Below are 20,966 nucleotides of genomic sequence, written 5' to 3'. Positions count from 1 at the left end.
GTTTTTCTGGTTTATTTTTGGTGTGTTTGAAAGGTCACTGACACTTGACTGACACCGCATTTCTTGTCCAAACCTTAGCAAACACTTAGTAAGTCACCTCCCAAGACTGAAGCCTGTCAAGCCAAGCGTTCGATAGATAAGACAGGACGAGACACATTCAAGTTATATAAACAAAAGTATTATATTTCATCATCCTTTCAAAAAAAATGACATTAATATTAAACAGTAAATGAGGAGCTGCTGCTGACATGTCAGAGTGCATCACTTCATCAGGACTTCTGGGGCTTCTGGAGCAACGCCACACCAAGCTTTGCCATCATCAGGACACTGGAACAAGGAAACAGACTCCATTCAGAGTGAGGTACAAACACATCAGATAAAAATTGTTCTCCTATAATAATTTTCAAGGAAATATCCATTTCAGGTAGCCTTTATTAACCACGGGGATTTAGAGTTGCTTTGAATATGACTCATCAACTGGGACTAGCAGCAAGGGTATAATCCTAGACCATGTAAAGCAATGAGATGATATGAATGATACCTTGCTCCAGCCATCAGGCCTGCTGGCATGAACTTCCTGGATCCATAGAACCTCTTTCCCATTACGCCAGCAAGAGCTCCTGAAGTAGCTGGAAGACGACACGTTGTTATGAATTATTAAAATGTATTTCAACCACACACGGAGAAGTATCATCACACCTATCCAGAAACGTGTTTTGTCTTATTTAACCATGTGCAACAAATAACCACATAGCACATAATACGCACCAAGGGAAACCCAAACATTATTCGGGTCATTGGAGATCTGATAGGCGCCAAACCCTGCAAGTCCCCCAAAGAGAAGCCCTGCAGCCAGGGAGGGGACGCTGCCTGAAAGAGTAAACATGCAGCAAGTCAATACATGCACATCCATAAAACAATTCTTAAAAGTAAATATAAGCTGGTTTCTTTTAAGGCAGGGTGATGTGGCCAAAAATGTAACACAATAAAGAAAACAATCCAAAAAGGTTAATAATAACTACTGCCATAAATGTCACACGTTTGATTACAGATAATTAAAGCAGTAAATTAAAGTATTCAATTGGGGCTTAAATGAAAGCATTAAAAGTTACTGAGAAACTGTATATTGTCATATCACTATTGCGGTTGCTTGTGAATGTGTGAATGGGAAATTCTCTGACATTTAACGCACCAAGTCGATAATATGTTAGAGAATCATCATATGAATACCTGCTTTCACGTAACCAACGACTCCACCAGATGCAACGAGGGCAGCGTATCCATATCCAACCCAATCCACCGACATGTTTGACACCTGCCAGGGCGCATGAGGGATTAACCAAACACACTCAAGCTGTGAATGCGCAGCAACGGTTCAGTTAAAAAAAAACAACTAAACGACTATCTCTTCCAATACCTGTCATATTACTTACACGGGTGAAAAAGCGTGTGAGGCTTTCAGGGTTTAACAACACTGAGCTATTACAGAAGACAAGCGGAGTCAATAGAAAACATGCAAACATTTTGAGGCGTCCGAGAAACGTGGCCCCACTGACAGTTGTCTGTCTGCAGATATTGGGACATTGTGGCCCCACGGACGAACGTAATGCGTTTGTCTGCTTTAGTAGATAAGACTCGTCGTGGACAGGGGCGCCACAAGCATGAACTAGCAACACATTTTTGTGAGGTTATACAACATCATACGCAGTAACTTGACAGAATAAAGTGTCTATAAACACGTCTATAAACCCTACATATGCCATGGATCAAATGAAAGTCAGTACATTAAACGTTTGGGAAGAGCAAACATTAGAAGTCTAAATGCAAAGTATAGTAGTAAAATACAACCTTGAGCTGGCTGTCCGTCTTCTCTCCGAAAGCCTGTTCCTAGTCGAGCACAAATTATTGGTGCACAGTGCATACCGCAAAGATGCCCGACGGGAAATGTAGGCCATAGTTTTTGAAAAGCGCGACAATAATGTCAACAAGAAATTTATTATTATTATTATTATTATTATTATTATTATTATTGTTATTATTATTATTATTATTTTATAATAAATTAAAGTAGTGTGCTGCTTTTCTTTTGACACATTTGATGTATCGGTTTTAAATTCTTTTTTTTTTTCTGTACAGCAAAAATCTCTGAATAAGAAGTGCATTCAAACACATCACGTTTTTCCGTCTCCTTGCAGTTTTTGAATGGCACCAAACTGCAGAAATCCGGAAAAACGAACCAAACTAAATCAAACAAACACATGCTTCAGACAACCATACCTAAACTTTTGAAAATGGTTCAGTGGCTTCAGTGTGACAGTGACTCACATATAAGGTATCTAGCAAATCTATCAAAAGGTAATGTACAGTATGTGGTGGCCAAGGTCAAAACTCAAATGTGGAGAAACCTGAGGATACATTTTAAAAATGCTGATCTGCCAGGGATGAATGAGATGAAGTCATGTTTTGAGTGTAGAATGATCGCAATGTATTCATAATCAAATACAGTACAATAGAATGTGCGCATGTATTTATTACATTGTTATTCTTATCAGTTGAAGGGTTTCACACACACGTTGAGACTCGTCTTATTATTTACGACCACAAGATGGCACTACAGGATCACATTAGGGTTTGATGCCTTTCAAGAGAACCCCCCCCCCAGCATCCATCAAGCTTGAACTTAACGTTCCCCCCACAGCGCTTTTGTAAATATAAATATACAGTACATATTTTTTGTTTATTTAATTGAAAGAGTGATTGTGATTACCTGCCTGTTTCCTTGGTAATTTCACTTACTATACACATCCATGCTTTTTGGTTTGCAGCAGAAAGATGGCGCTAGAATACAATTTATTATCACTCAATGGACCTGAAACCAGTTCCCGCAGTCACCAATTTCACGAATTTTACGCGTCGACATGGGGCTTTTGTGCCTTGAGTGACCGACAATCGATGTCTTCAGCAGCCGGACATATTCAGTGGGAGCCTCTCTGATTCACCAAATATCAAATAAAGGTGATGGTTCAACTTCTCCAGAACTTGGGGAGAGTATTTCAAACCGACAACGCTTTGAGGAGGAGAAGAGAAAGGGGAAAATATGTCCTGGGATGTTTCCATGACATTTTTGGCAATGCAAATGATGCTTTAATTACGCACGAAAATATCTGTCGCTTCAATTTTCAATTAAGGATAAGATAAACATATACCACACACCACTACTAATAACAATCGCATTCATAATAGTAATAATGCATTCGTGCAATTTGTGTAAATGTGAATGGCTGCACATGGTGCCTGAGGTGCAACCGTTGCGTATGTGAAACAGTTTTAGGAAGTTGAAGGCTGCCTGAGGCCTCGTGCCATAGTGGAAGTGGTTGAAACCAAGCCATAGACAAACACAGTGGATATTCAAAAGCCGGACTCCACGCTTGTCTGGCACCAACCCCACTCTGTGACAGCTCAGCTTTAAAAACGCACTCCTCCCTGTAAGAGTGCAGAGCCCCCCCCCCACAATATATCTGATCCTCCATCTCCATCTTTGTCCAGGTCTGGAGAGGTTTTACAGAACTAGCAGGTATAGTGTGTATAAACGTGTTTCCCCACCTTTGAAGTCAAAGATGGAGGTTTGTTTTAAACCTGAACACCAGGTAAAGTGTAGATACTGTGTGGAATTACATATCTGACAAATCGATTTATTTATTGGAAGAAATTAAATTTAAAGTTTTTTTTTAATGTTAAATCTCAGTGAAGAAGCTCAGCAACTCTGTGGGTCCCGTTTGCAGCAGTCTAAATGTGCAAAGAGGAGAAAAGGGGGGTTTTGAACCAAAGCGCAGACCATTATCACCTCTGAGAGCATGTGTTGAACTCCCCTCTCTCTCTCCCTCTCTCTCTCTCTCTCTCTCTCTGTGTGTGTGTGTGTGCGTGTGTGTATGTGTGTGTAAGAGACACAGAGAGAGGGAAAGCTCATTCGCTCTTGGCCCGAGGGGTCTACATAAGTATGTATTAGAAATAAACAGTGGATAAATAAATAATGACCCTCACAAAAGCAGGGGAGCTCTCTGTGTAGAGGTAATGATGTTGGCAGTTAACCTTCAAGTTTTTAACTTGACACAGTTTCATTTGCGGCGAGAATTCATGTTTCCCATCAAGATAAAGCGGCGAGAAAGAGAGGGGAAAACAGGGTAGAAATAACAGATATGTCTTTAAATCAACTGAGGACGAACATATGGGATTATAATTTTCTACATAGCTCTTTAATTGCCATGATTTTTTAAAGTTACTATAAAAAACAATATTTCATGATTTAAATTGTTGTGCTATTGTTGTTACTATTTTTTAAACATGAAATCATAGGGGGGAGTTAAAGGCAATTCACGTTGTCACACTTTTCATGCGCGGAATGCACTTTGCTCTCTATTGACAGGCACAATTAACTTAATGTAAACAATACATACATTTTACATAGAAGAGAGTCATTTAAATATATTGCCTGAAACAATATGATTGTTTTTATTCTACCATAAACACACCTGTTTTAACCAAGTTGTTTAAAAAAAAAACAACACCACTTATAATTATTGTCTTAATAACACTCATGCGTTGTTGTGCAACGTGAAATAAACGTCAGCCTTAACCAGCATGTATGCAGACAAATAGGCCTTTTCACTTTTTTCCCCCAGGTAGTTTCACCCTTGCAGTACACACCCGGCGCAGTGCGCATGCGTCACCAGGTGGCCTCGCACCGTTTTTTATGGCCAGGTGAGGCGAAGTGGTCCAGGTAGAAAAAAAAAAGCAGAAAAAGTATAGCCTTCTACTTTGGGACCGAAGCCTCAATGAGATAGACAGCAGCACGGGATCGACTCAAAACAAAGCAGAAGACAAAGAATGTCAATTATGGGCATGATGGGGGAATGGCAGGTACGTGCTGCTTACTTTAAGACAAAGAGACGGCTGTTAAAAATCCACGAAAAGTGTCAGAGTGTCGACGAGCTGTGGGATGAAGCTGCACAGGCAGCGTGAAGCCTTCAGTGAAGACAAGCGCCGCGGTTCTCTTGTGTAAAATACAGGCGTTTTGCTGTTTAAAGAAAGACGTTTTATTTTTTTAACCATACATTATCAATCATATTATTTTGCTGGGAAACCACGGGATGTTAGTCGCATGTTGTTTTAAGTTCTTCACACGCATTTATAGATATACTAAAATATGCAGGTGTGTATGTTAAGAATTGGTTAAAAATAAAAAGGACAAACGTCGTTGAATCTTTAGTGTCAAATGTAACTTTTTCATAATAATATCAATTTAAATGACCTCACTACAAACTTTCAAATCATCACACTGCACTATAGTGTGGACTTCATTATTGTGGAGTTCTTATTCTTTAAGCTGTGCGAGCGCTTCACTGAAAAACCTGCTGTTGCCTTTTTTAAGGTGTGGAGCAGATTTAAGAGACAGAACACGCGAGTTTCAGTCGTTAAAAAAACACCATCACCACCTCCTCAGACACTCCTGTGGAAAGAGACACCCGCGTGCATCGCTGTCATTGCCTGTTCCATCGCCCCATTATCATTAATGACAAGTGCTCGTAAAGAAGTCACAGTACAAATGGTAATCCAGGTTTTAAACGAGAGGGGCCAACGCCTTAAAGATGTGGCGACCTGTCTCCTGACCCACGACCCGCTGAGGTGAAGGCTCGGCCGGCGACAGGGCGCAGACAGATTCCCCCTAACCGGTATTTGAAGTGAAACAAGGCCATGTTGTTGTGTTAATTATTTAGGTTCTTTTCTAACTACAAAACCCCGCGCCCTTACATGCAGTCAATGGACCTGTAGAGCTGCTCACCTTCTTACCATAACACTGAGAAAATAGCCTCTCAAGGTCTCCACTCTCAATGGGATTAAAATAACAGTTTGGTAGTTGAAGAAAGAAAGAAAATGCAGGTTAGTGTGAGTGTGTGTTTGTGTGTGTGGCAGGGTTATTTGCATGTAAGGCTTTCTGTTTTCACATCAAGCACTAGAAAACAAATCGATAAGACACTGGCTGGCTGTGGGAAAGAGTCAGCAGCAGCAACACTGAAGAATACGAACAAAAAGTTGTTTCACAGAAGAAGAAGAAGGAGGAAAAAAAAGCATTTGCACATTTTTAATACAACACTTTATCTATAGCGTTAAAATGTATTTCCATGATTTCAGGTAAAGTGGTGCAAAAATGATTCTAGAGATTGTCCCAGGTGCATACAGAGATCCCCACGCATGACACACACACACACACACACACACACACACACACACACACACACACATACTCACACCTTGCTGAACAGTGCAAATAATAAACATGTATAAGCGTCTCGCTGCTTTAGTTTTTTACCTGTGCGTTGTGTCCATTGGTGTTGTGTGAGCAGATGGGGGGAATCAAACGGCTGTTGATATGCTAATGAGGCCCTGTGCCAGTGTTATTACAGAGCTGCTCCAGCCCTTTACTTCCACCATTAGAGGGAGACCTCAGAGCGCAAGACAGACAGACAGGCAGGCAGAACCCACAGCTTCAATAAAAGTAGTTTTTCTGAGCGGGGAGCACAATTCACAGACTGAAAACAAGACTCCACTCAATACCCACCTCAACAACCCATGAAAATGCTCTGGAAATTAACTGATAACATTAAATATGAAGATTGCGAGGTAAGGGGCTTTTTTTGTTTTTATTTTTTTCCCTTTAATACAATGGGAAATAATTTATAAAGTTAACACATCTAATTATTATTAGGAATATGATGTATTTTTTTTATTAATTGAATGAATAGATGCATGTTTTTTAATATTTTGTTTTGTAGTGAGGAAAAAACCCAATAATAATGATGTGTATTATACTTTTTATATATAGTTGAATTAATAAATTTATACCAATATTTTTTTTTTATTTTAAATTCATGTTCAGTATCTCCAAATATGAAATGACACCTGCACTCATTACTTCCCATGCATTTAATTAAAACAAATATTTTGCAGTAAATGGAAGCGCCAGCTCGGTCTGCTTTATTTACTGCTTAAATGGCACGAACATTTACCTTTCACATTTAATATCCGTGCAATTTCAGCCGGGCAGGGTTTTTTTTTCCTCTTATGTACAGTGCATGTATACACATGTGTGTGTGAGTGTGTTGAGTGCATACACTGAGTGGCTGCTGTTGTGGCCAAAGTTTTGCAGTAATATCAGGGACTTGTTTGGGAGTGGAGAAGCCAGTCGGACGTGTTTTTCTTTTTCTTTTTTTTTTTAACCGCGTGCTGGGTGGATAGAGACGGCCAAAGAGCAGGAAAACAAAAGCTCGGCACCTCCGCGCTCGTGTTGTGGTGATTGCGTCAATTTGCACGCAAATGTTGTGCCGATTGTGTGGACACAAGAAAATAAAATTTCGCCATCGCCGCCCGGTGACATTTCATCATTTTAAAATGCGCGATATAAACAGGAAAAGGAGCCGGATCTGTTTACAGTCGTGCGTAAAACTTGTTTAGAGCGCCGGATCCTATATGACAGATTTTAGGACTTTATTTGTCTTCATGTTCCCGGGTCAAAGTTAAAGAAGTTAGCCCGCGTGACTCTGACTGTGGAGTTGAGGAGGAACCGGTGGATTAATTCGGCGCAGGCAGAGGAGAGAAAGAGAAAGAGAGAGAACGAGAGGAGAGCCATGGAGGACAGCTCGCTGTCGGAGTCTGAGGTGGAAAACAAAGGGATGAACGGTAGAAATGAGACGGCCGGAGTGTCCACAGCGCTGTCTGCTGGATTTTCACCCAGTTCAGAGGTGCACATTGTTCCCTTCCCTGCCTTCTCCTTCTTCCACTGTTTGTGGTCCACCTCCCTTCATTCCTGTCTTTATTTCACTTTTGCGCTTTGGCCCTGGGACCCTTTTAAAATCCCCCCCCCCTCCTCCTTACTCTCTGATTCGTCAGACTAGAGTGAATATCCCCCTTTTTGTCTCGCTCTCTCTCCACTCCCTCCACACTCTCTCTCTCACTCCCTCCCTCTCTCTCGCTCGCTCTCTCTCTCTCACCATCTCTGATTAGATATACTGATTCCTCCTTTCAATGGACGTCATTTAAGCTCAGACTCCTGCCTTGAGTTGCGTCCTCCGCCTCACGCCCGCTTTCCGACTATTCTTTTACCCTTTTATTAAGTATTTCTGTAATATTAATGGCCATGAATGCGCTTTATTAGCAGTCCAAGAGGGAGACGAAGAGAACGGCTCTTTTGCTAATATGAGCTCAAGCGACGGGACGACAGCAGTGTGATAGAAGAGCCAGGAGTGCGAGGAGAAAAAGAGGCTTTTCCGAGAGAAACTTTTCGACTCAAATCCTCCAGCACCGCCGATCACCAGCATTTTTAGAGCCAGATGAAGGGCAGCGGGGATCTTAACGTTTCTTTCTGATGGATTATCATCCTGCTACTGTGGCACATATCTGATCACCGGGGCCGCTGTGATCTTGCAGGAAGAGAAGAGTGTTTTTTTCGGGGGCTTCATTTTTGTGTGTGTTTGGTTTTGCGGGTTATTCCCTTTGCTCGCCCCCTCCAAACACTCGGTGTTTTTGAACTGATTATTCTTTGCTTGAGTCGCACTAAAATCCTTTCAGATGTTAGTGCACAGTTTTTCCGCGATGGTAAGTTGCTGCATGGAGCCTCACCGTGTCACTTCGGATGTTGTTTGCATATCAGATTTTTTTTTCTTCTTTTTTTGTATAATATTTTTTCTGTCTATCCCCACCAGCTGATTAATGTTTTTGCACAGCTTGCATGGGTAAAAGCCGCGGGACATGTGGGGAAAAAATTAAATAATGCAAAGCTCGGTTTATTTATTTGAAGGCATTTCACCTCCGGAATTTTGATGTTTCATTTTGATTTCTTTTTTTTGCTTTTTATTATCATATTGTTATTATTTTAAACGTTGTGATTTGGAAATACATTTTTTAAGTCACAGCTTTTTGTGTTGATGATCATTTCCACACTTGTTCTAATTCCTGTCATCCACTCGGGCCATATTTGATAATGCCCGCAGAGCATTCAGCAGTTAAAGCGGAGAGTGAATAGCGCACTAATGTGTTCTTTTCCCAAAATATCCTCACGCTAAAATTCACCTTTCCTCTCTGTCCTCCTCCTGCAGGATCGCCACGACGGCACCAGCAATGGGACAGCCAGGCTACCTCAGCTGGGCGGCGTGGGCCAGAGTCCCTACACGAGCGCCCCGCCGCTCTCCCACACACCGAACTCGGACTTCCAGCCCCCGTACTTCCCCCCGCCATACCAGCCCATCTACCCGCAGTCTCAGGACCCTTACTCGCACGTCAACGACCCGTACTCCCTCAACTCCCTGCATGCCCAGCCGCAGCCGCAGCACCCGAGCTGGCCGGGCCAGAGGCAGAGTCAGGAGAGCGGCCTGCTGCACCAGCACCGCAGCCTGCCCCACCAGCTGTGCCGGGAGTACCGCAGGGAAGTGCTGCTACCGTCCGGCCACGGCATCGACACGGGACTGTCGGACTCTATCCCTATCCATGGAATACCTCACTCTTTAGAAGACGTTCAGGTGAGACTGCGTTTACCTGCACTTGTCTCTTATTTTGTTTTTATACAAAAAGAAATCATTAAAATACAAATTTTACGTTACAATAAATATTAGGATATTTATTTTTTTGGATTCATATTTTTATAATTGTTACAATTGAAGATGGTGTTCATTTTGCAATTATTATTCTTATTATTTTGGACAACACTGTTTTAATAACTGGACTATACTACCTGAATCAATAAAATCAGCGTATTATTAATTAGTTAATATTATTATTGTTTTTTAACTAGATGACTATTATGGTCAGGTTTTACCCACTTAGCTTTTAATAATATAAAGTAGCATCAACAAATATATGAAAACAGCCCAATGTAACATCATTACGTTGTTAGAAAAAAAAGTCAGATTAAAAACATAATTTTAAAATGCTAAAAGTCGCCAGATTCAATAAAATACTTCAGATTAATTTATTAAAAAAAACACAAACACGACCTTTTATTTTAAACAATGTTGTCTTCATCTCGTCTGATTATTATTAATTATTATTACTATTATTGTTCTTTAACAGATAAAAACAATCTTTTTGAGAACACGCACAACAAGGACTGAGGTTTTGTTGGATTAATTGCGATTATGACTGAAGATGCACGGCAAAGGACAAGTGTCAATAATCCTCATTCTTATTGAGAGTTTTCTCCCCTAGTTTTTAATCAGAAACAAACACCAATAATCGTCTAATTAGTTCATAGGCCTTTAATAGGCTGCGCTGCCGTAATTACTAACCAATCTAGATTAGAAGTTTCCTTGTGAGTAGAGCCAATATGAGGGCAGAATTAGGTCAGGATTATGGGGCGACGCAGCGTCGTTATTTAAGTCTGAGTTTTGGGATCTGGTGTAACGCGCGCCCCAGTGTAACCCACTGAAAACACTCATGGACAATAATAACGGGAATGGGCCTCCAGAGCCTCCATGTTGTGCGAGGGTGTCAGGCTTTGTTCCTGCACAGCATCCTGAGGTGTATTTACTCGCACGCGGACCGAGGCTGCTATTTTCTTTCTGCCTTTTGTGCTAAAATTGTCCATCCTATGCAATTTTTTTTGTGTCACAGCCTGTTGAGGATCAAGGAATTCACATCCCCGACCAGACTGTAATTAAAAAAGGTAAGCACTTTCCTCTGAGATATATCAAGCATGTTGCACTACAAAAGCTGGCGCGCACACACACACACACACACACACACACACATACACACACACACCATGCAGCACCGTTTCTGCTTGAGAGGACTCAATGCAATGCCGTAACGCCTGAGTGATCCTAATATGCAGTAGCCTATTTTTCATTACATGGTTTCCAAGTGCATCAAACTGGCTGCACCTCTTTTTTTCCCTCTCTCCCCAACCCTCGCTGATGGAATTTACTGTCAGCGTTTCACAGCAGCGTGGAGATGAGTATAGAGCTGGTGGGCTTTGTGGGCCCGTGGTGTTGATGGTCAAAGACGCAGAACCGTGCACGATCCAGGCTCTTAAAGTGCAAGGAGGCCAATATAGCGGCAATCACGCTGCATGGTCAAATTTAAAATGGAAGTTGGGTCACAGGCGTCTTACCCTCTCGTGCGCGCGCATGTGTGTGTGTAGCATGACTGTCAGTTATGGAGAATGGATCACTATTAAGCTTTGGAGGCAAACTCTGACTGGGTTTTAATATCTCCAAATGTAATTTTCATATTCAGTACTCCGCTGAAGGTTGTTGGTTTATATTGCTTCAATATATCCACTTATCTTCTGTCAAAAAATTCAGGCTGATTTGTGCTGATATTGGTACAACAGAGGGGGGCGGGGGGCTGTTTCATGGTCAGGTTTAAATGCGTTTTGTCAGGTCAAATTAGAGCTGAACTACAGCGATTTTTATTTCCAATTTCTTTTAGTCTTTTACGCGTCTTTTTTCATCCGTTCTTTTTTTTGGGGGGGAGTGGGTCTGTCTTATGTGCGCATGAACATGATAATTGGCTTCTTATATTAGTAATCTCAAGAGTTCGTTTAACTCCTATTGTCTCTATTAGGCTCCCCTGAGCCATTAATGTCACAAGTGATCTATCCAAAGGCGCACAGTCCCCTTTGTTACTGCACACCAAAAAACAGTGGAAGGGCCCAGTAATGCGGAGCCTCCCTCCTCCCTTTCTCTATCCCGGTGTGAAATCACACACGGGCGACGGTGTTGTGGTGTGTTTTTTGCTGGAAACGGGAGAAACGTCAGAACGGGCAGACTTTATCAAATCTATCGGGTTTGAATGGCGAACATAATAAAACTGAGAGGGGGTAAATAAAAAAAGGATATTTGAGGAGAGCGTGCTTTCTGCTGCTGTGTTAAAATACTGATTATTTGATTCAGTTTATGAACACATACATGCAATACCACACTTGTTATTATTGTTATTACTATTATTAATTATGATTTGGAAGTAATGGGTCGCTTTTCTCCGCGTGCCATTGTTGCTGAACGCGTACATGTGGTGTTAAACTCTAAATCCGGGGCCTAAATCCTCCCTTCTCATTTAGTTAAGGCTCTACATTGCATGAAACTCACTGAGCATGGTGTCTCTCTCTCTCTCTCCTCCCCTCCTCCCCCACTCTCCCTCTCTCCCTGGCTTCTAGGTCCAGTATCTTTATCCAAGAACAATAATGTTTCCTCCATCCCCGTAAATAAGGACGGACTTTTCGGAGGGGTGGTGAACCCAAACGAGGTGTTCTGCTCGGTACCGGGTCGCCTTTCCCTCCTCAGCTCCACATCAAAGTACAAGGTCACGGTGGCCGAGGTGCAGAGACGCCTCTCGCCGCCCGAGTGCCTCAACGCTTCACTGCTGGGCGGGGTGTTGAGGAGGTGAGTCTGACTGGAGGGCTGCAAAAAAAGCCTCTCTCTCTTTACCTGTGCTGTGTGTTTGTGAGCTCTCTCACTCTCCCAGTGAACATGCATCTCTCTCTCTCTCTCTTCTGTAGCAAGAATAATTAAAATCGACCAACCATGACACCTAGCTCCTGCATTTAAAGCAGGAGGGGTCTGTTAAATTCCCTATTAACTTCTCTAGCACTGGATCTCTCCCTCTCCTTCTCTCTCCCTCTAAATTAATGTAGGCCTAGTCTGTTTCAACCCTCAGCTCTATAGGCCCAGTGAAGGCATTACACATGAAAACATTGGTCTCTGGTGAACTGTCTAGTGAAGTGCTGCAGACACGCAGCTCTGCCTATTAAGTAGGCTCTTATTTATTTATTCATTCATTTCGTACAGTATTTGTCTGCTGCTGAAAACAAGGCTGCGACTCGTTTTTTTTAGTGTTAGTTTGCATCAGGGATGTGGAGGAGGATATAAAGCTGGCCACATCGAGTCCAATCACTTTTAATTATAGAGCTGAGGCCACATGTATTTACTGGCATATGTTTGTGTGTGTGATATTATGAGGGATTACAATATTATTATGATGAAAAAGTACAGGGACAGGAAGGGAGTTTTTTGTTTGCAAACCACAACTTCCTTGACCATACATTCATTAAAGCAAGATCATATATTTTATAAATTACAAATGTTTGCTTTGCAGCATCTTTGCATAATTATAAAAAGGCAAAAAAAAAAAAACCCAAACAACCAACCCCAACAATCTCCTTGCTCAAATATCTGCCCACTCAGTGGAAGTCATCCACATGAGCATCACCACAATGAATTTCTGCTTTGTTTTACTGTCACAGGGCCAAGTCTAAGAATGGAGGAAGATCCTTAAGGGAGAAGCTGGATAAAATCGGCTTGAATCTACCTGCGGGCAGACGCAAGGCAGCCAACGTCACCTTGCTGACGTCACTAGTCGAGGGTAAGTCGGGTGCAGTAAATCACGTTCTCACTCTTATTGCTCCCGCGATACCAGGTGCTTGCAAACTGGGATTTTTTCTCTCTCTCTCTCTGTGTCTTTCTCTCCCTCTCACTCTCGTTCTTTCTCTGTGTTTTAAATCAGCATATGCGCTCATCCGTGTAATGTGGACCGACTTTGCCTCGCAAGTAATAAACCATGAAGGGTGTGTGTGTGTGTGTGTGTGTGTGTGTGGAAAGAGAGAGGAGAGGAGAGGAGGGAGAACAGTGCTGGTTGATTCTCGTGGCTCTGCAGAGCGTTGGCCTTCGCTTTCAGGAGCGCACTTGCAGGTCCACGGCTGCATGGCCTAGTTTACACGCCGGATGAGTTTGTGTTGAAGTCCAGTTAATTATTGAGTGCTGCTTGTTTATTGGGCACCGCTGAGCTGTTTCACCTCACGGATGAGAAGTCGATTGATTTATTAACCCTGCATTGTTTCAAACATTAATACAGCCATGCGCTGTGGCTGCGCAGGTCTGCTTTTTGTTTTGTTTTTTTAAATGGCGACTTAATTCTTGCGTTAATAGCTTCCCAGGCTCCTGGTTTTCAGCGAAGATTTTTGTTGCATGCAAATGTGCCTCTGACCTATTGGGAGCTATATGTTTTGGGCCTATTAAAGAATAAATTAGTCCGCCATGGTGCGCTGAGAAGATGCCTTTTTACGCGTCTGGATAAATCCATTTTGCTTGCAGAGTTGAACCTGATTATTCAGTGCAGTGGTATTTGGTGTTTCCAAAGGTGAAAGCCTGCGATGGTTCATTGGTCCCTGTTAATCATTATTACAGACGAGGACCGAATGCAATATTCATTGTGCTCCGTAGAAATTTGGTGGCTGTATTGTAATGAGCCTGGAGAAATGTATGATTCCGGGTAATAAGGGGGTGGTGGCAGGGAGGAAGGGGGGGAAGAGAGATGGAGGTGGGGGTGGGAGGGGGGTGGGTGATGTGAAGGCAGCCGGTCATTTAGTGAAGAGACACTGCGTTTTTTGAAGAGCTGTCATTGTTTATGGTCTCCACCATTTTATGGAAACTAGTTTACTGGACATGAGCTTTGATGCTAATTGGCGCATGCGTTCTTCCGGAGCAGAGGCTTATGGACAGGAAGCCCCGCAGTCAAACTCAACTGCTTCAGGAAATTAAAACCAAAGACGTGGAGGAAAAAAGAGAACGAGAGAGCGAGAGAGAGTGAATAAAACCTGCATAGCTGAAGTATATGAAGGAAAAGTGAGATTTAGATACATCCCTTCAAAATTGCCTCTCCACGTCTGTGTCTGTGATCTGCTGGACTTCCAATAATGTGCAGGCATTGGTAATCAATGACATGGTGTTAAGCATGATGCCGTGTCTATATTTCATATCCACTTATTGTTTCTCCTCCATATTGAAGCGGTTCTCACGGCACGGAGGAGGCCGCTTGATGTGTATTGACAGCTCGCTGGGCTGTTTTATTATCACAGGCTATTATTGTTCTCATCATCATTAATGTTGTTAGGGAGGCACAGGTGCCATAACCCCGCTGTCTCCACGCGTAAACAGAGTGGACGCTGTGTTCACATCGGATTAATCATGTGTTATAGTCCAGTCACAGAGTGTGAACTGCTCGGAATTTGATGGAACCATATTTAATAAACAAACGTATCCAATCTCGTATATTTCTTCCCCCCCTCATCCCTTGTTTTTTCCCTCTTTCGTTCTCAGGAGAAGCTGTGCATCTTGCCAGGGATTTTGGTTATGTATGCGAGACCGAGTTTCCAGCCAAGGCAGTAGCAGAATATGTAAACCGTCAGCATTCCGACCCAAACGAACAAGTCCAAAGAAAAAACATGCTATTGGCCACGAAGTAAGTGCTATTATCACATTTCACTGTGTGTTACATTGAATGCATGCCGGCCTGTGCCACACACACACACCCACGCGCACACAAACACAAACACAGACACACACCTAATTTAAAGATTAATATTTGTTTTCATTTCAGAATTTTCTTTTTACTATTATTATTATTGTTGTTGTTATTATTATTCTTACTATTGTTATTATCAGTACATTTTCTAACCTAATAATAATAATGATGATAAAAATAATCTCTGTCGCTCACACACTTTCTCTCCCTCACATACAAATTGAACTTGACGTCTCTCTTAATTATGGATTCCACTAAGACACACTTATTTTCATTTTTATTTAAATGATATGACGCGATCAATTAATTAAAAAAAAAGAAGGTGAAAATAAAATCAGTGCAGGCCTCTTTCTTCTTCTTCCCCCCCTCGCGCTGCAGCCTCTCGTGTGTCCTGTGATTTCAGTGACACTGACAGATAGCTGGTTCTCATCCAGCGCTGCTACCACTGCTTATGTTTGACTGAGCGTTCACTGGATCCCTCACGAGGCGCAGATAAGCAAAATATATGTAAATAAAAAAAAAAAAAATAACGGCCCACATCATCAATAAAAACATATCGACGATGGGCTGCTATAATCAAAACAGCTGTCAACTGATCATTACGCGTTTAACACGTGCGTGAAATAGAGAGGATACCTTTGCGATTTTATACAGCCTGTGCTTATTTACAGGGGTGGTGTATATAATCAGCCTTTTATCTTAATTGAACTTACATCTGATTATATACATTATTATTTGATTCCCCCCACCAGCTCACATCTACTCTATTATTTAACTATTTCAGAATTAAGAGATTCATTTCTAAATTGCTGTTTTTAGTTATATATATATATATATATATATATATATTATTTTTTCTCTCTCGAAGTCTGTTGACTTTTCACGTCACGTTTTACAATGTGGCGCACCTGCAGCGCTAAGTGACTCTGAAATGTCAGTGTTTAAAAATGTATTTATTGTTTTTTACGCGCAGGGATGTGTGCCACGTGACATTGTTGGGATGACTTGTAAACAACTTGTCACGTCTGCGCGCGTCACGTTTTTTTTTTTTTTTGGGAGGGGGTTTCCATGGAGCAGATTTGTGATAACGTGGGTCACTAATGCTGCTGCTCCGTCTGTTTTTTAGGCAAGTGTGCAAAGAGTTCACGGACCTGCTGTCCCAGGACCGTTCGCCGCTGGGGAACTCACGGCCGCAGCCCATTCTTGAACCGGGAATCCAGAGCTGCTTGACCCACTTCAGTCTAATCTCGCACGGTTTTGGGACCCCGGCACTGTGCGCGGCCGTCACGGCCCTGCAGAACTATCTAACCGAGGCTATCAAAGCCATGGACAAAATGTACCTCAACAACAACCCAAACAGTCACTCAGATAACGGCACTAAAGGCGGAGACAAAGACGAGAAACACAGAAAGTGATGTTTCCATCCTTTAACTTCACTGTGGGGCCAAACTCAAGAAGGGCCCTTCTTCTACACCGACCACGCGCCTCGGCCCGGCCCCTGCCCATCCAATATAAATATTATAAATACCTTATAAATACTATTGATAAAGTTAATTGTGCCACTTCCTGATCTTGCGTGGTTTTACATGTTTTGTTTCTACATCCCCCCACTTTGGATCCACGAGGAAATGACGCAAGTGTTTTCTTCTTCTTCTTCATCATCTTCTTCTTCTACTCCTCCTTCTTCTTCTTCTTGCTCCTCCAACAGCTGAACCACATGAAATGTTATTTAAAAAAGAAAAAAGAAAAGAAAAAGAAAAAGAAAAAACAGGCTGCGGAGGATCAGCTCCTGCAGGGCGAGGAGAAGGTGTACTAGGCCGACTGCCTCAGCCACAGGACTTTTTATGTACTCCCCCTTTTTTTATGAGCTGCAGCGAATGGACTGAAATCCAGCGGACACCAACCCCCCCAACCACCGCCCCCCCTTCCCTCTATGTCTCCATTTTACGATTGTGACAAAATCGAAGCTAAAAGAGGATGAATTCTTATCAGTATTGTGAATAATAAACTTGAAAACAAAGAGAAATTCCACAGAGCTCCCTGTCATGACTTCCGTTGTAGACTCTCTCACTCACTGTCTCTCTCTCTCTCTCCAAGCGACCAACTTGAACTTTTTGAATTTCAACACGATTCGCGGTTATATAAGGGAATCGGTGTTCATGTATGTATATATTTATTTATGTGTAATTTAATGGGAATTGTAAATATGGTGCGTCTGTTTAAACTTCCTTTTTTTATTTATCTGGTGCCTCCTGTTTTAGTGGGTTTGGATATTCGGTTAGTTCTTCATGTGATTTTATGTTTTTTTTTCTTTCTTTTTTTTTCCTAGAAAACAAGTTTGGGGTATTTTTTATTTCTCTGGGATATTTCAATTCAGCCCTCTTGTAGCATGTTGAGGCGACATTGAAGCAAGTGAACAAATTTAATAGAAATAAACTTCCATTTCTCTCTCTCTCTCTCTATCTATATATATATATCATTCTTATTTCAGTTTTTAATTTGAAACAGAGCATAAGTGACACCCTGAGGAGAACTGTTTTTTTTTCGTGTGTGCGTGTGTGTTTCTATTTTCGTTTTTATACAAGCTTTTATGTGTTGTGCCAATCAGAATACGTTTCACCCCTTGTTTTCTCTCCTTGAGCACCATAAAAGCAATAAATGGAATATTGTATTTTTTTTTATTTTATTTTTTTTTTAAAGAAAAAAAAATGTTGAAAGACGCTCAAAAAACATTTGATTTGGGGACCACCTGATTATCTTGTTATGTCCGATAATGTCCACAATTGGAGGCGGTTTTAGCTGTATTGTATAGACATGTGCTGGCAATAGTTCCCATGCCTGTCAATGTATTATAGTCCTTTGTTGCCCTGAAAAAAATAAATATTTGATACGCTTCATCTCGATTTTTATTCATATCTTTAAAATTTCTATTATTTGGTTGATAGCCTGGGTGTTTTTTATGTTAAAGTCCTGGTATTTTTTTTTTTTTTTTTTTTTCCACATCCTGAACGGCTACAGTAATTGAGCTTAAGTCTCCCTTGACAATTGCTCTCTCCAATAAGTGGCTGAACTCATTGTTTCCCTCAAGTATAATAAAAAAAATCTTACTTTAAACTCCCTAGTTCAGAGCACAGGATCCTGTGCAGGCCAAGTGGCGCACAACAATGGATATATTCGCGTTTGAAGTGTGCAGCAGCAGCAGCAGCAGCAGCAACCCTCCAGCTAAAACCCTCCGAGATGTATATGGGCCTGGTGTGCACTGTTTGGTTGTGTTGTGGTCTATATTTGGCTCCCCCCCCCCACCCTCGTTTATTCTGTGTTGGAGCCTTATTCAAAGACATGCATCAAATATTTGTTAGGCTATGTTGTTTCCCCCTCTCTCTCGGTGTAATCAATGAACAATCAGCGCGCAGTATGCTGCATTTGTGTAGATATTTTCCTTTATTATATATTTTTTTTTTCTTTATTTGGTGTGTGGTGATACAATCATAACACTCTCATAACTAATCTCCCCTTTCTAAGTGCTATTTAATTTCGCTGTGTTTGGCTGAGTGGCTCTGCAAATGTGCACTGTCTCTCTGCGTGGATGTGATGCTGGCCCTTTTTCTTTTCTGTTATTATTATATTGTTTTTGCAGAGAGAGAGAAAGAGAGAGCGGGAGAGGAGGCCGTTGCATAACATTTGAGTTGAGTTTGATTGTGTATTGATGGCGTGTGGCACCTATAGCTCGAAATCAATCTCGTCTGGAGCATGAATCAGTCCAGTGATGGATGCATCTAGGTGGTGTTTTCTTGCGTTTTCCCCCCTATTTCATTGTCTGGTAACCATGCAGCTTAAAATACTGTAACACTAGGAGATAGATAGAGAGCGGGGTGATATACACCCCTCTTTCTACTATTTTTTGTATCTGCCTGATTCTCTGCTTTAATTCTGAGGCAGTTGTTTTGCAGCAGGGTGAATGAAACCTAACTGTACATGTCCTTGGCATAATTGCGATGCACGGTGCTGGAGCAGGTGAAGCGGAGCATTGTCTGTCAGGCCCTGTTTTTGTTGGCTCAGTCCTCAGATTGTGTGTGGGATCCTGTCCTCAGGCACAATAGCTCACTCATAAAGGGGAGAGAGAGAGAGACTATAGCCGGCTGCTCCTGCTGTGGTGGATGTGAGGAGGGGGAGAGGGAAAAATGGCATAAATAGTCACTTTAAGGGAAAGCAATCGTATTAAAAAAAGCGTTCATTTGGTATTAACGAAAAGGGGAAGCCCATCACGTGTGTCATTAATGCTAATGTTGTTTAATAAATGTATCGGGGTTTGCGTGAATGAAAACAGTTTTTGGGGGTGAAACGAACGCATTAGAAAGAGTGGTATCCGGAACAATGGAGTGCGCTATATTTGCGCGCATTATTAGTGCAAAGATGAGGAGGATCGCAGGGCCTGTCATTGTGTCTGTGTGTGTAATGGAATTGGGGTGTTAAAGCGACTGAAAATCTCATTGTCTTGCCGTTTTACGCACATTTTTATCAGGTGGAGGCAGCAAAAGTCATTTGGAAAAAAAAGGAAAAAAGATTAAATCCATAACTGCTGCTTCTGAGCTAAAACCAATTACAGCTGCTTTTGCAATTAATATGTTATCAAATATTCTGCAGAATTAACGAAATGAGATGTATTCAGTTTTATTTTAGGGTGTTAAACTTTACATTTTTATTTAAACTATGTTTTTGTGTGGCTAATACTGGTGTAGACGGTTGGTGTGTGTGTGTGTTTGTGTTTATGTGTCTCCAAAGCTGCTGCATCAAATATTTAAATACATTTAAATAAATGGCGCGTGTTCTGTGAATTAATTTGCAGGACAAATTGGTGTTTGCGTGCTCATACCCCAAACACATTTATTCTCCACGCGCCAGTCGCATTCTACTGAACATTATGTGTCGGCCATGTAACGCAACTTTTCATCTACAACCAGCTGCACATCACTGCTGCGCTCATCAGTCCTCCACAAATGTGGCCCCCATCCACTTTTTACGCGCCATAGCAGCCGTGTTTTGTGGTCAGAAAGTATTTCGCTGATGCTGTTGAGATCACTGCTCGGTGAAAGGAGTGTCTGCGTGGCCTAATTACCCTGTAGCACCACCACTACAACAGTCTGCACTGTAACTGCTTGGAGGCATTGCTTTGGAGATGCCTGCATGGGAGGATATAGGGCAACAAGGCCCAGATTTTTTTTTCTTCACTGCGCTGCCACAAATGTTATATTGGTATGACTGGAATTTGATTTTAACCCAGCTGTCCCTCTCTGACATTTAAACAGAGAGATCTGAGGCTGATGGAGATTGGAGTGATTGTTTAAAGTCGCTGTTACTGACCAGCACTTTGGAAAAAAAGAAATAGGAAAAAAAGAAAAAGAAAGTCTCGGCCTTTGCAAAGAATTGGCGTCCACACAAGAAGGCTGGAAAGTTTTTCCTCATTAATGTTCGAGAGATGTTTTGATAGAGGATTTTAAAGGACTAAACATGTTGATCTGTTCTCGAAATACCAGGAGAGGGGAAAAGGCTGCGAAATGATGAGAAACAGATGAGGGACAGGTTTTTCTGCAAAGTGATTGCTGTCAATTTGAGCTACT

General features: G+C 41.7%; 2 protein-coding genes across 6 annotated transcripts; one reads left to right on the top strand and one right to left on the bottom strand.

The window, feature by feature from the left end:
- Positions 1 to 156: 156 nt before the first annotated feature.
- Positions 157 to 1,929, bottom strand: tmem14ca (transmembrane protein 14Ca). Of its 2 annotated transcripts, none has more exons than XM_044046993.1 (5): positions 1,849 to 1,929; positions 1,231 to 1,315; positions 769 to 870; positions 542 to 629; positions 157 to 327 (listed from the first exon to the last, which is right to left on the bottom strand). In XM_044046993.1, exons 2-5 carry the CDS (start codon positions 1,304 to 1,306, stop codon positions 270 to 272), a joined length of 324 nt encoding a protein of 107 aa, XP_043902928.1. In that variant the 5' UTR covers positions 1,307 to 1,315; positions 1,849 to 1,929; the 3' UTR covers positions 157 to 269. The 2 variants fall into 2 exon arrangements, with proteins under 2 accessions (XP_043902928.1, XP_043902920.1); XM_044046985.1 differs by lacking the exon at positions 1,849 to 1,929 and adding an exon at positions 1,434 to 1,811.
- Positions 1,930 to 4,844: 2,915 nt separating this feature from the next.
- tfap2a (transcription factor AP-2 alpha) lies at positions 4,845 to 18,243 on the top strand. Of its 4 annotated transcripts, none has more exons than XM_044046940.1 (7): positions 4,845 to 4,917; positions 9,150 to 9,569; positions 10,660 to 10,711; positions 12,206 to 12,431; positions 13,292 to 13,410; positions 15,144 to 15,285; positions 16,475 to 18,243. In XM_044046940.1, exons 1-7 carry the CDS (start codon positions 4,885 to 4,887, stop codon positions 16,761 to 16,763), a joined length of 1,281 nt encoding a protein of 426 aa, XP_043902875.1. In that variant the 5' UTR covers positions 4,845 to 4,884; the 3' UTR covers positions 16,764 to 18,243. The 4 variants fall into 4 exon arrangements, with proteins under 4 accessions (XP_043902875.1, XP_043902866.1, XP_043902856.1 ...); XM_044046931.1 differs by lacking the exon at positions 4,845 to 4,917 and adding an exon at positions 6,516 to 6,678; XM_044046921.1 differs by lacking the exon at positions 4,845 to 4,917 and adding an exon at positions 7,541 to 7,796.
- The last annotated feature ends 2,723 nt before the right edge of the window (positions 18,244 to 20,966 follow it).

This window comes from Solea senegalensis, linkage group LG1 (genome assembly GCF_019176455.1).
Source record: "Solea senegalensis isolate Sse05_10M linkage group LG1, IFAPA_SoseM_1, whole genome shotgun sequence".
NCBI classification, from domain to species: Eukaryota; Metazoa; Chordata; class Actinopteri; order Pleuronectiformes; family Soleidae; genus Solea; species Solea senegalensis.
Note: the sequence above shows the minus strand (reverse complement) of the source record. Positions and strands in the feature narration are given on the sequence as shown.